This window comes from Lissotriton helveticus, chromosome 12 (genome assembly GCF_964261635.1).
Source record: "Lissotriton helveticus chromosome 12, aLisHel1.1, whole genome shotgun sequence".
NCBI classification, from domain to species: Eukaryota; Metazoa; Chordata; class Amphibia; order Caudata; family Salamandridae; genus Lissotriton; species Lissotriton helveticus.
The window spans coordinates 694,588,143-694,608,816 of record NC_136073.1 but is presented as its reverse complement, the minus strand read 5'-3'; the positions used below and the strand labels follow the sequence as shown (position 1 = coordinate 694,608,816).

General features: G+C 50.1%; 1 protein-coding gene across 2 annotated transcripts in view; it reads left to right on the top strand.

The window, feature by feature from the left end:
• HYDIN (HYDIN axonemal central pair apparatus protein) overlaps positions 1 to 20,674 on the top strand; it is a 3,619,565-nt gene that overhangs the window by 1,081,480 nt on the left and 2,517,411 nt on the right. For both annotated transcript variants that reach the window (XM_078670948.1, XM_078670947.1), the window contains exon 24: positions 9,882 to 9,983. In XM_078670948.1, coding sequence (XP_078527074.1) covers positions 9,882 to 9,983 — 102 coding nt within the window. The remainder of the gene's footprint in view (positions 1 to 9,881; positions 9,984 to 20,674) is intronic.

Here is a 20,674-nt window from a genome sequence, read left to right as displayed (position 1 = left end):
CATGCACATATAGCATAAGATGGGGAACACGTAGGCACATACAACATGGCAAAATTTACTTTTCCACAGAGTAACTCTTCTCAGATGCTCCCGTTCATCCAAGGTGCACAATCGCAAGATGCGCTAATCCTTCTTTGTAAAGCTTTCACCAATAGTAATGTTCCAATCATTCAAATTCATTATTTGCACTGTCTGTGTCCCAGCCCTGCAGAGTTACAAGCTTGAAAACATGCAACCTGCACACTGCCCCAGGTGCAGACAAACGGATGTGACATAGCACCAGGGCTTTAAATGGAACGAAAAAACTAGGGGGCTCTCAAAGGGGCGTGGCCGATGTAATTAAGGGCGTGGCTTAAAATACGCAAAATAAAAATCTGTGCTTAGCATAGTGTGTCGCTCGATGGATATTTTACTGCTTCTGTCATGGCATCCAGATATAGAACACAAGTCAATTACACCTACAAGTCAGAGCTATTGGCTTTGCCAATGGTTGTTATTTGTGTAAGATACACAAGCAACAACTATGACTTCGTTGTATAGAATACAGAAAATGCTTCAGTTCTTAAATGATGAGACTGTGAAAGAACTATAACAAGTCTCTTTGAAGTTACCTCAAAGTCAGTTAAGGTTAGCTCTGCTGCAGAGTTAAGATTTCTTTTCACCCTGAGGGTAAAAATGGAGAGCCCGATAGAGACCCGTCTCAGCACCAACTTTATAGAACTGCCGGTGCTGAGCATCAGCTGGACCGGGCCCCACTTAAAGCTCTGCATAGCACCATCTCAAAGGGACATACCCGAGGTGCAAGAATATAGGGGCCAGTGGCTGACATGTATAAGACAAGGCTATGAGTAGAGCTGCGGCTCAGGTCGCAAGTGTTTTTTTTAGGTATTGGGACCTATCGCACGAAAAATACATTAAATGAACAAAAATATATATATTTTACACTGCCGCTGGACAGGTGCCGACTGGCGATCCTCTGGTTCAGCTCTAGAATGCCCGGAGCAGATGCATGGCTAAAAGATGTGGCGGAGTGGAATGAATATCTATGAACATGTTAGAATGAAATTGGTGAGAACAGATACTAAGCTTACAACAGATCTTGGACTTATGGCATGCGTTGACTAGGGCGCTGCAATTCCCCTTATATGACCGTCCACCATGGTTGAATGGTTGTGCATTCTCCGGTTATGCGATGTTGATTGTCCCCCATCCAGCCTGGACCTTACTGGAGATGGCAATTTGGAATAAACAGTGCAGTGCCTGGTGCCCTTTACCCCATCTCTTTGGCAGGAGTTTGTTAGTTGATGTACACTTAAAAAATTGCCGTTAAGCAAAATGTATACACGATAGATGTATAAATGTAAACAACATGTTGAATATAGATACGTGTATGCCGTGAAACTGAAATTAAAACATCTTTTAAAAATGCTCTTTTTGGCCCTGCAAGGGTTCCGAGGCTGGGACACGATTGGTATATCAGCCCTAGGTCACGTCGTCAAAGGCAGGACCCTCAAGTCGTGCCAGGAGTTGCGGGAGGAATTTGACATGCCCCAGAACCAATTCTTTCGATACTTACAATTCCGGCATGCTATCACACCCACCCTGAACGGCCTTGACTCACTGCCTGAATTTAGCCCGCTGGAAGCTAAGGTGTTTATGGGGGAATTGGAGAGTAAAAAAATTTCTGGTCACACACTGCTCCTCTTCCCTGGATGGCCTACGGACTAAGTGGGAGAGCGATGTTGGGGCGCTTGAGGAGGAAGACTGGAGGGAAGCGCTTGAGGCTCCAAGAGGAGCGGCAATTGCGGTACGCCTGCGATTCATTCAGTTCAAATATTTACATAGAGCCTATTACACTATGGAAGGCCGGCATGATTGCGTTCCCGGATTGTTTGCGATGTGGTCGAGAGGTGGGAACATTCATACATACAGTATGGTCGTGTGACGGACTGAGAAGGTTCTGGTCGGATGTGTGGGACTGCTTATCTGAGGTGTTGGGCTGGGAGCTCCCCCGCTCGCCACAGTTGGGACTACTTCATGTCTTGGAACAAGTGGGGGGAATGTTTACAAACGCCATTTGCTGCTTCTGGGCCTCACAGTGGCTAAGAGAGATGTGGCCAGAGCCTGGAAAGACCCTAGGGCCCCCCTGGTGGGAGTCTGGAAAAGAGGTCTGGATTTTTATATGGGACTGGAACGCCCGATCTTTGAGGCCAGGGGCTGTCCCCGGAAACATTATAAGATTTGGAAGAGGTGGGCGGATTATAGAGGACTATGGCTGGAACCGCCAGCGCGTGACGAAGCAGAAGAAAGACAATTGGTCACTGATCCCGGGGAATGAGGAGTACGCACTAAATGTTTCGTGCCATCCTATTTGTATATGGACTAGCTAACCACTCTGCAGGGGGTGGGGGGGTCTCGGGTGGGGGGGGGTGGAAGGGCGATGGGAGGGGGGATGTTGGAATGTTACCTTTTATTTTATTCCGCATACAAGAAAACACTGTTGTTTGAATTGCCTACATGTGATTATTCCACTAATGCTCACAGCTTCTCCGAAGTCCGGGGCGCTGTGCTTGTCAGACGTCCGTTCAACAACATAATAAAATTTTGTTTTGAAAAAAAAATGCTATTTTTACCATGTTATTAACAATAGCCAACACATTTTGATGATATGGAATGTTCTGATGGGGGAAAGATTGGAATATACTGCCGTTTTGTTTCGCAGTAGCTAAACCTCCCCCATCTCATTTTAAATATTAAATGCAAAAGATGCATTTTACAAACGATGCTCACAGCAAAAATATTAGAAAAACGTTCCTTATCTTGGAACAAGCCGCAAGAAGTTGTGAGAAGAGTGCAGTTGCAAGTCTTGATGCTCTGGACTGGGTCTTTATGAGGCGGACTCTGGTTGCATATGACCTAGGATAGGATTTCCTGAGATGGCTGGGCCGTCTGTATACTGGCATTATGGCCAGGGTGAAGGTGGGGAATGGAAACTCAGGGAGGCGGGCAGTTCCGAGAGGTATGAGACAGGGGTGCTCCTCTCCTTGTTACATTTCATGCTACTAATCGAACCACGGGTACAGCTGAAACAACTCAGACACACAAACGGGGGCATTTATTTGAAAGGTATGAGTATATCACTGTATACCAATGACATTCTGTTGACCATCAGGGACCCGGTGATTACCTGGGGGAAAATATAGAGAATGCAATTATTAAAGTGGGAAGGCAGTCATGTTTTAAACTCAGTATTACCAAATCGATCATATACCTCATGAACAATTGACTACGGGACGGAGGGGAGAGTATTCAGTTGCAAATACAGACTACTCCGTTTGGTACTTGGGGATCCAGATGAGCTCTGATCTGAATGAAGTACATACTTGCAATGTGAACATGTTATTAGATTTCCTGGAAAAAAGTATATGTAGATTGGTGCATTTTCCTCTGTCCCTAATGGGCCACATTGTTCTTAGTAAAAAGGATTGCTACCCCGGGTACTATATGTGTGACAACGTATGCCCACGTCCATCCCAAATTTCTGCCAGCTGGATCACCTACAGCAGCAGCTATACTGGGGTACTGGTAGAGCGTAAATAGCCTTGCACATCCTGAGGCTCCCGTGGGAAGGGGCGGCTTGCAGGCTTCGAACTTTGGAGCTTTAGAGTGACATAGTTGTAATATGTGGTCCCTTGGCATGATACTGTGGAGGGAGTTTCAGTGACTGGGTTACTGCAGCAGATTGTGAAACCCACTAAATTGTTGACTCTCCTGCGTATTACCACGGAAGCGATATCTAGACTTGGTAGCACTTCTCAGATGATTCTCAAGGGGCGGGGGGGCTACTAGAGTGGTGAAGAGTGACTATATATATTTGCCGCAGCTGATACCATGGCATACAGCACTGTGTCCATGTGTTCTGAGATTCGTGCAGATTAATGATGAAGAGACACCTCTCCAGACACTGGTTTTGTCTCCCCTCCTACTGTGGCTTCGGAGGAGGGGGGCAACCTACAGTGTGGTGTTGATGAGGGCTGCCAAGGCCTTGGGCCTTGAGCTCCCCGTCGCGGCCGTGAGGACTAATCTCCTCACTGAGGTCCTTAAACCGCAGTCAAGCTCGGCCGAGCCTCTGCTGCCCTTTAATGAGGCCTTGACCGACGTTCTTCTGGGCACTTGGTCCAAGCCCGCTACGGGTTCGCCCGTAGATAGGAACGTGGCCAGACGCCACCGCCCAGCACCGGGCGACCCATGTTTCCTGTCCACCCACCCTACCCCCGAGAGCCTGGTCATCCAGGCCTCCAATTCCCAGACCGCATTCCCGTCGGCACCGCCGGACAGGGAATCCAAGAGATACGAGCAGTACGGCAAAAAGATCTTCTCGTCCCTTAGTCTGGGACTGCGGTCTTCCAACACCGCATGCCTCTTGGGCCGCTACACCCACTCTCTGTGGGATACGGTTGCGGAAGTGCTGCCAGAGTGTCCGTTGGAGGTACGGGCCAAACTCCGCCAAGCCCTTGTGGAGGGCCGGGATGCAGCCAAATATTCTATACGGTGTGGGCTGGATCCAACCGACTCACTGGGTAGAGCGATGGCAACGACGGTGGCGGTCAGACGTCACGCCTGGTTGAGGTCCGCCAACTTTTCGGCCGATGTCCAGAACACCTTGATGGACATGCCGTTTGATGGCCGTCGCCTCTTTGGCGACAAGGCAGACCATGCGCTCGAGCGCTTTAAGGACTCCAGGGCTACGGCCAAGTCCTTGGGCCTCCCGGCCCCACGCCAGCAATCAGCTGCCTTTCATTCCTTTCGTGGCCACGGAAGGGGTGTACCCACACGTGCTGCCAGCCACGCTCCGCAGGGTAATACCCAACGTGGTGGCGGCCGTGGGAACCGCCGTCCCGGCGGTCGGGGACAACGGCGAGGTCAGTCCACACCTTCCCCCGCAGCATCCGCCTCAAAACCCTCCTAGTCCGTGCTTTCAGGCCCATGTGACGCCAGTGGGGGGCAGGGTTCGCCACCACCACCTCCACTGGCGCACCATCACTTCGGACAGGTGGGTGCTGCAGATCGTCCGACGAGGCTACTCCCTCCCCTTCGAGGCGACTCCTCCAGCCATGCCACCGCAGAACCACCGTGTATCGGGGGATCATTTGCGACTTCTGCAGGAGGAAGTTACGGCCCTCTTGGCCAAGGGGGCCATCGAGCGCGTTCCTGGGCCTGAAGTAGGGTGTGGTTGCTACCCCCACTACTTTCTGGTACCCAAGAAGGACAAAGGGGGCCTACGCCCTATCTTGGACCTACGGAACGTCAACGGCTTCCTCCGGAAGGAGAAGTTCAAGAGGCTGACACTGGCTCAGGTCCTAGCTGCCCTGGACCCAGGAGACTGGATGGTAGCGTTGGACTTGCAGGACGCTTATTTCCACATCCCCGTCCTGCCGGCCCACCGGCGCTACCTGCGGTTCACAGTTGCCCACGAGCACTTTCAGTATACCGTGCTCCCCTTCGGCCTTACCAGCGCCCCACGGGTGTTCACAAAGGTGATGGCGGTGGTCGCAGCTCATCTGCGCAGGTTAGGGGTTTCAGTCTTCCCCTACCTCGACGACTGGTTGTTGAAGGCGGGCTCGCCCCAGACATTCGTCAGCCACCTCCAGACTACGGCAGATCTCCTGCACCGGCTGGGGTTCTCCATCAATTTGCCGAAGTCACACCTGTGCCCCTCTCAGAAGCTCCTTTTCATCGGAGCGGTTCTCGACTCGGCGCGGTTTCGGGTTTATCCACCCGAACAGCGGGTCCGGGATATTCAGGCTCTGATTCCCATCTTTCAGCCATTATCCCGGGTCTCGGTCAGGTTGACGCTGCGGCTTCTGGGGCTGATGGCCTCCTGCATCCTGCTGGTGCATCACGCCAGGTGGCGGATGCGGGCTCTGCAGTGGGACCTGAAGTTTCAGTGGGCCCAGCATCAGGGCAACCTATCCGACCACGTCCTGTCTCGGAGGGCACTGCGAGACAGCTGCAGTGGTGGCTCACGGACCGCGATTGGCTCAGCGGCAGATCCCTCTCCCTTCCCCAACCGGAGCACGTAGTTGTGATGGATGCGTCCCTCCAGGGCTGGGGAGGCCACATGGGAGAGGCGGAGATCAGAGGCCTCTGGTCTCCGGCGGAGGCCCGGCTCCACATCAACCTGTTGGAGTTACGGGCGATTCGTCTAGCACTGAAAGCATTCCTCCCCTCTGTCCGGGGGAGTGTAGTGCAGGTGTTCACGGACAACACCACCGCCATGTGGTACTGCAACAAACAGGGCGGGGTGGGGTCGTGGACCCTTTGCCAAGAGGCTCTGCACCTCTGGCAATGGCTGGAACGCCAGGGCATGACCCTGGTGGCTCAACACCTGGCAGGTTCTCTGAACGCCAGGGCGGGCAAGCTCAGCCGTCGGTGTATGATGGATCACGAATGGCGTCTGAACTCGGAAGTGGTGCAAGGCCTCTTTCAGCAATGGGGAGAGCCTTGGTTAGATCTATTCGCCACCAAAGAGAACGCGCAATGTCATCAGTTCTGCGCGTTGCAATTTCCAAGGCGGCACTCGCTTGGAGGCGCTTTTCGTCGCGAGTGGAGCTGCGGTCTACTGTACGCCTTTCCGCCTATACCACTTCTGCCCAGAGTGCTGAAGAAGATCAAGCGCGACCGGGCCCAAGTCATCCTTGTGGCTCCGGACTGGGCTCGAAGGTACTGGTACCCAGAGCTACTCAGTATGTCAGTCGATCCCCTGGTTCGTCTGCCTCTTCAGGAGGACCTTCTGTTGCAGCAGCAGGGGACGGTCCTCCACCCGAACCTGTCCAGTCTCCACCTCCATGCTTGGAGATTGAGCGGCGACAGTTGAGGCCATTTGACTTGCCTCCTGAAGTCTGTAACGTCATTCTGGCAGCCAGGCGTCCCTCCACAAAGTCGGTATACGCCTGCAGGTGGAACAGATTTGTGGCATGGTGCACAGCAAAGGCTGTGGATCCTCTTGCTGCCCCTCTTTCTGAGGTTCTTCTCTTTCTTCTTTCTCTTGCCCAGCAGGGCTCTGCTCTGGGCACTATCAAGGGCTACCTTTCTGCCCTTTCAACCTTTCTAAGGCTGCCTGATCAACCTTCTTTGTTCAAGTCCCCTATTGTAAATAGATTTCTAAAGGGCATCACACACACATTCCCTCCTGTTCCGTTTGTGATGCCTCAGTGGGACTTGAACCTGGTTCTTACGTTTCTGATGTGCACTCCCTTTGAGCCACTTCACAACTGTCCTCTCCGCCTTCTTACTCTGAAGACTGCTTTCCTGGTTGCCATCACCTCTGCCAGGAGAGTGAGTGAGCTCCAGACCCTTTCTTGTACTCCACCTTTCCTTTCTGTCCATCCGGACATAGTGGTGTTGCGTACTAAGCCATCTTTCCTGCCCAAGGTTGTCACGGCCTTTCACATCGGGCAGTCTATCACCTTGCCAACCTTCTTCCCGCCACCGCATCCCTCTAAAGAGGAAGAGCGGCTCCACCGTCTGGACCCAAAACGTGCGCTCTCATTTTACTTGGATCGCACACGCCAGTTCCGGGTGGATGACCAACTCTTTGTTGGTTACGTGGGCGCTAAGAAGGGGAAAGCGGTGCACAAGAGGACCATCTCCCGGTGGATCATCTTGTGTATCCAGGCATGCTACTCCTTGGCTAAAAAGGAGCCCCCTGTTGGATTGCGGGCTCACTCTACCCGAGCCACGGCTACTACAACTGCCCTGGGCCGGGGAGTGCCCTTACAAGACATCTGTCAGGCAGCTATGTGGGTATCGCTGCACACGTTTGCAAGACACTACTGCCTGGACAGCCAAGTCCGGAGGGATGGCTTCTTTGGCCGTTCTGTCCTCCAGGACTTTCTGGTGTGATTATTGGTTCGCAGACCCACCACCGGGGTTGGTATTGCTGGGGTATCTATTCTAAGGTAAGGAATCTAATACTAACGTGTCTCTTTCAGATGCACAAGTTACTACTTGTGTAACGATATATCTGTAAGAGACATTAGTTAGTATTAGATTCCTTACCGACCCACCCATCCTCCCCGTTCTGCGAACCGATATCTAGGGTTAGGGTTACCCCCTTTCAGGGCCCTAGTTTCAATGGCACCAGTGTTGGTTTTTAACATGGCTCTGCGTTTCTGGTGCGGAAAAGCTGTGTCTAAGAACTGACGTCAGCACGCGGAGGCGGCGTCTAAGTACTCCGACGACGTCATCACGGCGCCCACGACGCCGATGACGGACGCGGAGCCGCAGACAACGCCTACCGACACGCAAGGGTACTGCTACGCAAAAGTTTCCGGATCCAGTCTGACGCCTGGGGATATTCTAAGGTAAGGAATCTAATACTAACTAATGTAACTTGTGCTTTCCGCAGTGTTTGGGTCATTTGCATGAAGAGTTAAGATTGATGAGATTTGTTGTTTCCTCCAATAAGTGGCAAGTATGAGTACATATTTTGTGGCTTATTTGGGCTTTGCAGCGGCTGTATAAAAGCTTGGGCCGGACTTTCCCCCAAGATGCCAATGTGCATCCTCTCAACCATGCATTGGTAGGGATGCAGGGAAGAAGGTGAGCTCATTTTCAGGCTATACAGCTTATTTTGCCAAAGACTGGAAGTTGTCCATGCTCCAGACATAATGGGAAAGGATTTGGGAGAGGACATAGGGGAACGTGTCTGGTGGTAAATTTTCAGTAACTGCATGAAGGCTACCCTTAATGCAAAGCTGAAGCGTATCAATTATTGGTGTGTCCACACAGTATATGTAACACTACAGCCGTTGCATAGGATGAATCCGAATGCAGCAGAACAGTGTCCCAAATGTAAAAGGGCTATAGGTCCAGTCATACACGTGGTAGGAATGTGCAAGAATACAGAATGTTTAGACGAAAATGGTTGAAAAAGTTAATGGTTTGACAGCGGTGGCATTACAGACAATGGCACAACTGTGTCTTCTACGACTTGTGCTTAGGACAAAGTATGTTTAAGCCATGTCCAAGGCGATCAAACTGGGTCTGACTGTGGCAAAGAAATGTATAGCATCGTGCTGGATCCAGGGTCAGCTACCAACGAAGACGCAATGGAAAAAACTGCTACAATGGGTCTTGGCTGAATGTGGGATGCAATAAAAGTTTAAATATCTAGAGCGAAACCAGGGCGGAACAGTGGAATGGGAATCGGCCGTAGATACATTTGGCAAATGGAGAAACGAAGGAGGGTGATGATGTGGAGCTACTGGATATGGAGAAATGTAAAGGACGTGTAGTTGTTAAACGTAAACACGTGATATAGCTGAGCAGTATGTGCCAATGTTAAATAGGTGACTTAAAATGTTATGCTGGGACGCCAGTGTGTTTTGCTTTTCTGGGAGGGTTTGGGTGAAGTGGGAGGGGTGGGGGGGTTATGTTGACAGCTGTTGTTACTATGAAAATTAATAACGATATGTACAAATAAAAATAAATTATGCTTAACTGCTTGAAAACTGATTAGAGCCTTGTAACCTTCAATAGTACCTATCCATCAGGTTCAACTTAAATGCTGTTCAATGTCTATAAGACACAAAATAGACTCCAAGGAGATCTAAATCATAGATCCTACCGCTATATGCATCAACCTTCTCTTTTCAATCTGCAAATGTACAAGTCCATAATCGGAGCCAATAGTGACCTGCTGAAGAACCCCTCAGCATGTATATGTCTCTGAATCGAATCATGTAATTGTTCCACATCTGCCTCCTGAAAACTGCATGTCTTTGCCTAAGTATTGAATATATAATTGTGTTGAATTATGAAGTCATCTTTGTGTGGCTAGTGGAACGCCACTGGTATTAATATCGCTGTGTTTACAGATTTACCCCTGGAGAGCCCAAGTTGCCGTTTGGGTCTGTACTATATATGGACTTGGAAAGCGGGGAAGAACATGAAGAAGCCGAAGAGAGTGATGTGCTAAGGTGCGTATCATATTGTTCAGACGAATACTTAAACCTGCTCTTCCTCAAGTGGGGCCCATTTAAACAAGCATTTACAATGCAACGGTTTCGCCTTACAGAAAGTTAGACACGCTTTCAGTTTTAGTAGAGGAGACCCCTTGCCTCCCACTGCAGCTGAAGCATTTCAGCGCTGTGAATTAACCCCCTCCTGTGAGAGTTAGCTCTACTTTTTCAGAGAACTTTTAAGGCATCTGCAAAGTGGACTCTGGCCCAGGGCCCCAGCCTTTCAAAGGGGGTGGGAGTGAAGGGGAGGTGTGGTGTGAAAGAGCCAGCTCTGTTCTACAGATTTTTGCGCTCATCACTTAGATTAATTTTTAAAGACAATCTTGGAAATAGTTTATTTTTTTATTTATTTTTAATGTATATTACAGACATTTTGCAGACAAAATGTGTTATACAAGGAAGCCATAGCTGGATGGATTAGTGAAAGTATGAATGGATGAGTGAAGGGGTGAATGGAATGATGAGGGAAAGGATGGATAGATGAGTGAATGCAATGGGGGGCTGAGCAGAGAGTGCATCAGTGAAGGGACGGTGCAAGGAGAGGCTGAGGAGAGTGCAGCAGTGAAGGGACAGTGCAGGGACAGTGCAGGGAGAGGCTGAGGAGAGAGTGCATCAGTAAAGGGACAGTGCAGGGAGAGGCTGAGCAGAGAGTGCAGCAGTGAAGGGACGGTGCAGGGAGAAGCTGAGGAGAGTGCAGCAGTAAAAGGACGGTGCAGTGGGGGGCTGAGCAGAGAGTGCAGCAGTAAAAGGACGGAGCAGTGGGGGGCTGAGCATAGAGTGCAGCAGTGAAGGGACGGTGCAGTGGGACTGAGGAGAGAGTGTAGCAGTGAAGGGATAATGCAGTGAGAGGCTGAGGAGAGTGCAGCAGTGAAGGGACGGTGCAGTGGGGAGGAGGAGGAGTGAGTGCAGCAGTGAAGTGACGGTGCAGTGAGAGGCTGAGGAGAGTGCAGCAGCGAAGGGACGGTGCAAGGAGAGGCTAAGGAGAGAGTGCAGCAATAAAGGGACGGTGCAGGGAGAGGCTGAGGAGAGAGTGCATCAGTGAAGGGACGGTGCAGGGAGAGGCTGAGGAGAGAGTGCAGCAGTGAAGGGATGGTGCAGTGAGAGACTGAGGAGAGTGCACCAGTGAAGGGACGGTGCAGGGAGAGGCTGAAGAGAGTGCAGCAGTGAAGGGACGATGCAATTGGAGGCTGAGCAGAGAGTGCATCAGTGAATGGACGGTGCAGGGAGAGGCTGAGGAGAGAGTGCAGCAGTGAAGGGATGGTGCAGTGAGAGACTGAAGAGAGTGCAGCAGTGAAGGGATGGTGCAGTGAGAGGCTGAGGAGAGTGCAGCAGTGAAGGGACAGTACCGTGAGAGGCTGAGAGAGAGTGCAGCAGTGAGTGATGGTGCAGTGGAGGAGTGAGGGCTGCAGCCTGGATGGGGGGGGCTGAGCAGAGAGTGAAGCGATGGCGCAGGGAGAGGCTGAGGAGAGAGTGCTGCAGTGAAGCGATGGTGCAGTGAGAGGCTGAGGAAAGTGCAGCAGTGAAGGGACGATGCAATGGGGGGTTGAACAGAGAGTGCATCAGTGAAGGGACGGTGCAGGGAGAGGCTGAGGAGAGTGAAGGGACGATGCAATGGGGAGCTGAGCAGAGAGTGCATCAGTGAAGGGACGGTGCAGGGAGAGGCTGAGGAGAGTGCATCAGTGAAGGGACAGTGCAGGGAGAGGCTGAGGAGAGAGTGCAGCAGTGAAAGGATGGTGCAGTGAGAGACTGAGGAGAGTGCAGCATTAAAAGGACGGTGCAGTGGGGGGCTGAGCAGAGAGTGCAGCAGTGAAGGGACTGTAACAGGGAAGAGACGGTATAGTGGAGCTGAGGAGAGAGTGAAGGGATGGTGCAGTAAGAGGCTGAGGAGAGTGCATCAGTGAAGCGATGGCGCAGGGAGAGGCTGAGGAGAGAGTGCAGCAGTAAAAGGACAGTGCAGTGTAAAAATAAAAATATGCCTTACCTCTAACATAAACTAAAATCAACATACATACCTGTCTGAACAACTCCGTGCACAGCGGTGCACATCGCTGAAGGGAATCGCCACGGGCCATGTTGAACCTAGAAAAGAGAGAATAAACATAAGATTAGCAAACAAAAAACAAAATGCTTACCTCTGAACGAAAACAGAGACAGAGAGTGAGGTAGTGAAAGAGAGTGAAAGTGACTTAGTGATATAGAAATAGAGAGAGTGAGGTAGTGAGACAGAGAGAGTGAGGTAGTGAAAGAGTGAGTTAGTGATGGAGAGTGATTTTGGTGGTAGTGAGATAGAAACAATGAGTGATGTTGTGACATAGTGAGATAGAGAAGGACTGAGGTAGTTTAAGAGAGAGTGAAAGTGACTTAGTGAGATAGAGAGAGAGTGAGTTAGTGAGATAGAGAGTGACGTAGTGAGTTGGAGAGAGAGAGTGAGCTAGTGAGATAGAGAGTGAGTCAGCGAGAGAGTGTTGTAGTCATTTTTTGAGTGAGTGACTTGTGTTATAGTTGAGAGTGATATGGAAATAGATAGAGTGATGTTATGGAGAGAGTTAGTGAGAGAGAGAGTGAGATAGTGTTATAGATATAATTTGAGTAGTGATGTAGTTATTTTTGTTTTGTGGGAGAGTGAAGTAGATATAGAGTGAGGTAGTGAGAGAGAGTGAGGTAGTGAAAGAATGAGGTAGTGAGGGTGAGAGTTGTGCTGTATTGAGATAGAAACAGAGAGATGTTGTGAAGTAGTGAGCTAGAGAGAGAGTGAGGTAGTGTATGAGAGAGTGAAAGTGAGTTAGTGTATTTGAGAGAGAGAGAGAGAGAGAGAGAGAGAGAGAGAGAGAGAGAGCGGTAGTGAGATAGAGAGAGAGTGAAGTAGTGAGTGAGAGTGAAGTAGTGAGTTAGTCTCATGCGCTGTGGCTGTGTCTGATGGCACTCAAACACTCAACCCAACCCAACCCAACTTGGAACAGCCCACCTGGCAGTCAGGGTCCAGCAGCAGGTAGGCAAGTACCAGATCAGGTTTCTTAACGTATTTGTCACCCTAGAGAATCTGAAGTTTCCCTTAACCCTGGAGGCCACATTGTTCCAAAGGTTACCTAAATAACTTGGCCTGTGGCCATTTGAAGATACCTCGGTATTCCTAACACAATACACAAATTCCCCATAATCCCAACAGAGACAAAACATGTGGCTACGATTAGCCAGTCCTAAAATGCATGCAGAGCCACTAAATTATGTGATTCTATAGCGTGGACGCAGCGCTTTCAACATAATTATAGATTTGCCTCTTTTGCCACATATTCCATCATCTTCTGCATAATTTACAGATTTGCCAAAAGAAATAATTATTCTAGCTCAAACAGATCATAAATTAACAAAAATGTGGGGGCGCGAGTTGCCACGCAGAGGAAGGCCCTACCTGCGAAGTTCCACTGATCACATTTCGATTGCTTATTGCTGCATGTGAGTGATAAACTGTTACTAATAATTCGGAACCTTTGCCCATATAGTGTTAGCATGAAGCAAAAAGACAAAATAATGCAAGAATACTGTCACAAGATGCGCTTCATTACGCCAGATAATCTGTCTTTTCTTGCTATATAATTTAGTTAACACTGAGCATAATTTGACCCCCGCCACTAAATTGCTGGTGCCCATGATACAGGATGATGAAAAAAGTTGCTCACGTAACCCGGAGCCCTGAAAACAAACCTTAACAGAACTGGCCACTTGCGACCTATTGGTTTATTTATCCACTTGGTAATCCCAATCGGGAACTGCAAGCCTTGTAGGCCCCTCAGCACCGTCGAACAGTTACAAAATATGCACACAAAAAATCCAAAGCCCTTTTAAACAAACAAGCAACTTTCAAAATAGGTTTATTTGACTTTTACTAGACTTATGGCTCAAAACATCACAGAAACATCTGAACCAATTGAGGTGCCACGAATGCCTAGTTTTGATGCGCCTGTCTTGTGCACTGAGACACATTCTATTCTTTGACTGACTCTCAAAGTCATTCTCAGAGTGATTCTCAAACACCTGAGCGGTTCTCAGTGACCGGAGGAACCAATAGTTTAATGTTAGTATTGTTTTATAATAACTGCTCATCTATCAATAAATAATAATAAAGTACCACTGGACTGCACTAGTAACATATTAGGGTGCAATGGGCCTCAATTCAAGCAAGAGAAATTACTCCTCCAGCCTCCGCATGTGGAGTGAAAGAGAGACATGGTGGTGGTTCAGTGGACCCATCATACACCTGTGCGCAGGTGCCGCTGCACCTGTTGCACTAATAGCAACTGCTGCACTTAGGTAGCTGCGTCTCTGCACAGTGCCAAGGATGGACGTCCGACATTTTGTTGTATGCAACATGATTCGTCTAGTTTTCAGTTTTTCACTTTAACTAGTCTAGATTTTTTACTATATATAATCGACGCATTCTTTTGCTGGCGAATTCCCAAGGCTGTACTTTCGCCATTGCTGTGACAACGTATGTTTGAATATGTAGTGTAAAGTATATTCGTAACCAACGCTCACGCCATCGCCTCGCAGTAGGCCCTGGCTGCTCGGCTACTGCTAACCCCGGGGTGTGAGGGGGCTACCAATGGAAACTAATGGAGGTGTCGTGGATAACCTTCCCAAGTGGTAGTACCCGGTCACCGGGGCGAGCGGTGAGAAAGGACCGTTGTATTACAACCTGATAAGTGCTCCCCTTTAAACCCCCATGCTTATATATAAAACCTGACTCTTCTCCGCAACCCCCAACCCCGGTGTCATCAAATAACCGAATCACCGCCCTCCTCACCACCGCTCCCCTCACGCCACTACCTAAAAATCGCCCTCCTTTGCCCTAGCCACTTTCCATCTCTTTATCCTATCTCCAGCAAATCACCTCCCTGTTTTCACACAACCATCTCACTGCACCAAATCAGTCTCTCTCCTTCGCCCACCCCCTCATAGTACCGCACTTTCTCACTCCTAAACCACGTCCCTTCCTCTTCCCTACTCTCCCTGACCACCATGCACCCTACCACACCACCAAACCAGACCCATCGCCCAAAACTGACAAAACATCACTACTACGGCCTCAGTTCGCCCCCCCCTCCTCCACCTCCCCTGTATATCTGTCCCTTTTCCCTCAGTACTCCCTCAGTACTCCCAATAGCTCTTCTTCACCACTCCTTTCAACTGTCTCTTTCATCTCCCCAAACAAGTCTTCCTTTGCTCTCTCAAACCTATTCACCACTTCTCCCTTCATCCTTCCTTCTCCCCGCAGCCCCACACATCCCATTTCCTGCAACTTGCTCGAGACACCCACTACTCCTTCTACAACATCTTACATCACTTTCACGCCACCCCTCTCCTCCTCTACCACTCACCGCGCTGATTTACTACCACCAACATCCTTCCGCCATACTCCCATAAACTACCCCTCCATCCACCCCACTGCTCCAAGTCCAGGTGAGCCTGCCCTTCTGCCCCCACCCCGGATATATCAGGCATTCCCCATACTCACCGCTCCATGGGGGCGCCGCTGCCTTCACACGAGAAGAAGGGTGGAAACTGCCGCATGTAATCCACAGTGCGCCTAGAGACGCGCTTCTCTGCGCCCCAGTGTCTAAGCCGCCAGTGCCCGCCTCTCTAGCTTCGGTGGCTGGGGCGGGAATGTGCGCGCGCCCACCTGTGGACCGCAGCAAGGCCCCCCGGGGTACGTTCAGGTCCTCCGCGCACCTGGCTCCCTCCTCTCCGGATCGCCTCGCGCTCACTCCACCGTTTCCCAGTCAACTGCTGCAGAGATAGCGGGGAGGCAGCCGCGCGCGAGGGTGGGGGCAGTGGGAGAAGACAGGAGCGCGAGAGGGTAGAAGGAGAGAGCAGCACGCGAGGGGGCGCCGCGCGCAGGAGGGGGCAACAGAAAAAGCTGCAAGGAAAGAGGCGGGAACGGCGGGGATTGTGAAGGAGAGGACCTGAGAGGCGGGAAAGAAAGGGACAGATGGAGAGGTGACTGCACGAGAGAAAGAGAGAAATGTGAAGGCAACAGTATGGGAAAGAAGCGCACAACAGAGAGTGAGAAGAGACGGGCGGTAAATAAAAACAAGTCAGGTCCCGGGCCGCGCTGTGATTGGCTGACGTCACGGGGGTGTCCCGGCCGGCAGCCAATCACAGCGCAGCCCTGGAATGACGTCACGGGGGTGTCCCGGGCCGGCAGCCAATGGCAGCGCGGCCCGGGACAAAGGGGCGGGGCTTAAAAAAAGCACCAGAAACGCCCCCGAATCGCGTTTTCGAGAGAAAACGCGATTGACAGCCTCTGCCTCCCAATGGCTAGCCTCCATTTATGGAGCTAGCCAATTGGAAACAGAGGCTGTCCTAACCTCACTATTAGAAACAACATATTTCGATCTGGGAGTGGCTTCGCCCCTCGCCAGGTTACGAAACCTAAAAAGGGGTGTCTGCAAGAGACGAGGTAAATACACAATTAAATGTGTGTGTGTGTGTCCAAGTCAAATTTACGTTGGTTGTGAAGGGATTACTTGTTAGATGTCCAGCCTTTAGTTATGTTGTAATCTGTAGCCCCAGTGCATCGCATTTAGATCCAGAAGATCTGGAAACATTTGATTGAATTATGCTATTGCAAGCCTTCGACACTCTCCTTGATATTCTTCCTCGTGTGAACCCCTGTAAATTCTCGTTGCATGCAACTCTTAAAACATTACTTATAATGGATACTAACTCCCGCAGATTGCATACTTAAGCCCCATCCCAGGCTCCATTTGTTAGCTGGAAACGTTTTATTTCCTGTGTTCCAGCTGACTACCATCTTGAACACTCCTGGGCCAAGGAACAGAGAGTCCAGATGTATGTCCTGAAATGGTAAATGGACTATGGCCAAGACTATTGAGTAAGAGGGTCACGTCACCCATATCTCTCCGAACTGGCAAAAAGGGCAGAAAAGGGTTAGTGGGGGAAGAGAAGCAAGAGCAGTATGTAGATGACTAAATATGACCGATCACCTTACTGCAAGATACAGGCATGACTGTGAAGCGGATGAGATCTAAACCCACACAACTGGCGTGCCAAGTACCTCCAAGATCAAACAAAGCATTTTGGAAAGACAGAAATGAAGTTAAGAGCTTCGTGCCCCCGGGGCACTTTGGTATTACAGAAGGGGCCGCGGCCCCTTCTATATCACCAATAGCGCAGGCGCACATAAATCGATGCGCTATCTTCAAAGGGGCGTTTCCTTATTTGCATGGGGACGTTTCCCATGCAAATGAGAGAATTCCTTTGCCTCTGCGCCCGTGCTGTATTACTGACGAGGGCGCAGAGGTAAAGAAGCCCTCAGAAGGCACAATCACAGTGCGCCACTTAAAAGGTGGCACATTGTTAGTGCGCCCCCTGATGGCTTGTTAGTCCCACCTTGTCTGCATTTGTTACCTCCCATGGTGACTGGCCCTTTTACTTCTGTTGCTACATGTTATGTCTTATTTAGTCTGTAAGCACTATTTTCTTTAATGAGTTTCTCCTACTGCAGGCACGACGTGCTTTCCTCGCCATACCTGCTTTCACTTTCAAACAGCCCTGTACAATGGCGGCCGCTTATTTGATGTGAAATAGGTCTCGCTTTTATAAGAGGTTGAGCTATTGCCATTGTAAATGACAATAGCTTAGACTCTCGTAAATGCGAGACCTATTGCATTGCAAAGGCTTGTTTAGGTATGACTGCCGTCTACTCGCGAAGCTGTAGAAGGCTGACTGTGGCGGCAGCAAGATGATTTCTGTACCAGCCAAACCTTTTTAACTGTTGTCTGCTAGCGAGACATGCCTCCCCCGCAATTCTCTATATTTGGTCTGCCAGTCCCCCCTGCGACTGTGTCCTTCATCCATCCGTGTGGGACATGGATGTTATATGTGTGTTTACATCACTTGTGTGTGCACAGGATACTTGTGTGCAGTGTGTATTACACCAGTGACTGTGGCCACACTCAATCTCTCCCAGAGAGGCTAATGGCTGATACAGTTTATTACTAAAGACTGTCCCCATATTACTGTAGGTAATGTTCCCCACTATAGTCCCTATTCAACCTCCTCTATTAATTATGTACATCATCTTCCATTGTGTGTGTTAGTATTAAATAGCTTTTTCGAAAATGGATGTACTGACTGAACAGTGACTCATTAGCAGTTATAATAAGTTTATGGATTTGAGTCTCTAACCCCACGCCAGCTCCCTGAGTAAAGGATTGGACTTCTAGACTTCACTACTCTGAGGGTTAAGTGCTAAAGGGGTGCTCTTGGTATTCATTCAGTTCTGGGCTCAGTAAAATGGTTAAGTCCCAGCCGGTGCGCGGACTGCCTCAGTCTGAACCAAGTAACCCTTGCCTGCCACGGCCTCCTAAAAAATTTCTCCCACCAAGTCTGCCTTTGGACAGTGAGCCATCAGTCAACAGAGACAAAGTTAAAAGTTCTTAATATTTGCACAATTAATCAAAATCATTGCCAATCATCAACTTGAAACACTACAAGTATGGCCAAAGTTGGGACTTGGACTAGAAGACTCAGAAAAGCTGAGATCTCAAGGAACAACCCAGGGTAAGTACCTAGGAACCCCACTGAGGCTGTGTGCAGAGTGGAAACACAGCCGCGTGCTCAATGCAAGTCAATATGAAAGTCACAGTTTCAGTTTTCAAGAAGAAGGACCCTTCCCGTTGGACCCTGAAGAAACCCAGTGGAAGATGGTAGGTTGGAGAGTCACCCCACCCGTGGATACCTCAGGAACCAGGATACCTACACCAGGGAAAACTGGTGCATAGGTGTGAAGTGACGTCGGAACCGGCTGTAGACCACAATGGAGGACTTCAGAAAATTGCAGCTGGCGAAGAAGGTGAAAGAGTCCGGTGGAACCCAAGGATGAATTTGTGAAGAGGCGGACCTGCAAGCAGAGGGGACAGAGCTTATTCCACTCAGGAGTGACCAGGAGGCACGGAAGACGAAGGACCAACAATGACAGAAGATGCAGGAGTGAGGACAGTGATCTTGTCACTGCAGCTGAGAGGACCAGGCGACGCTGTAGAAGACCAGGAGCCGTTCACGAGCTGTCCCACATCGGAAGTCGAGAACCAGGTCGTCGGTGTCCGGCAGGAGCCCAAGCAAGCCTTGGCAGCAGACATGGTAATTGAAAAAGGTGCAGCGTTGGGACCAGCAAGGACCAAGGGACTCACCAAGTTCAGGAGAGTCAGAGCAGGCCCTGAGCAAGCAGGGGAGCCCACTGAAGCCAAAGTAGACCCTAAAAAGGACCCATAGGCTGAAGGCACATGAGTTGCAAGAGGACCTCGAGCAGGAGCAGCTCACCAAAGATGCAGGCCCACGGTGCAGAGGATGCGCTTAGGGCGAAGATCTTGGTAGAAGAGAAGCTGGAGGCTGGAGCTTCTTGTAGCCTGAAGATCTCTGGAGGACCGAGTCAACGAGCTTTGGCAGCGGCAAGCCAACGTGGTGTACAGGGGTTCTGTTCCTGCGGCACTGACGAGGGATACTGGCATCAAACTGCAGTCCTTGAGGGAGTTGCAGAACCATCACCTGTTTTGCTGAGCCTTTCAAAGTCAGTGGGACCTCAAGAGCAGTAGACCGGTCTGCTTGGTTGCGGTGCCTGCAGATGCAGAGGAGTGGCTGCTTCACTCAACTGGAGATTACTTCAGGTGTCTTTGATGCACACAGGCCTGGAGAGGAACCTGGATGGAGCACAGGCACAAGTGAAGCAGAAGACTGGCAGGACGACGAGACCAGGAGCAGCAAGAGTCTTCCTTGATGCAGTCTCGGTTCCAGGCGAAGTTCAAGGTGCCCAGACTGTTGAAGTTGAAGTGGTTTCGGATTTGAATCCTGTCCCATGACAAATCTGAAGAGCCACCCACAGGTAAGCCCTTAAGTACCCCAGGGAAAGAATTGGGGTGATTTAAGTGTCCCTCCCAGAGAAGAGGCTGGACAGATAGGAGGATATTCATATGTCCTTTATCCAGTTTCACGCCAGAGCGGGAGCCAACGGTTCCCTGAACTGGCTAAAACTGGAGTATGCAAGAAGGACACCAAATGTGCCCTTCAAAGAAGTCTGGTGGAACTGGCAAGCCCCCCACCCCAGCCCAATACACTAAGCTGTCTGGGAGTTGGTCACACCTCCCTGTAGCAGGAAACCTATTGTTCTGCCTTCCCATGCTCAAGCTTAACTCAGCAGCAGGGGGCAGAAACATGCCGTAGGTCGACAGCAGCACTAGCTTGCTGCTAGACCCTGAAAGGCTGGTACAGGGAATACAGGGGGGGGCACCCTAGGGGAGCCCCTCAGTACATGCAATCCTACATTCAACAGTCTAATCGGTGTTTGGGTAGGGATCCAACACGTTTGATACCAAAAATGACCGGTTTCGGTGCAGCCAATACATAGTTAGACATCTTGTATTTGACTTGATGTCCACTATATGTATTAAATGGCTCATCCCAATTACAAAGCCTAGAGAATGGACTCCGGGGTTTGTAGAGGGGCCTTGCTCATGCAGGGGCACCCTCATGCTTTTTGCAAGTCTATCATTAAAGGCAGGTGGATGCACCACCTAATTTATGGACCAATGGTTACGCTACTGTTTAGTGAAACACTGAAACATTTATTGTAT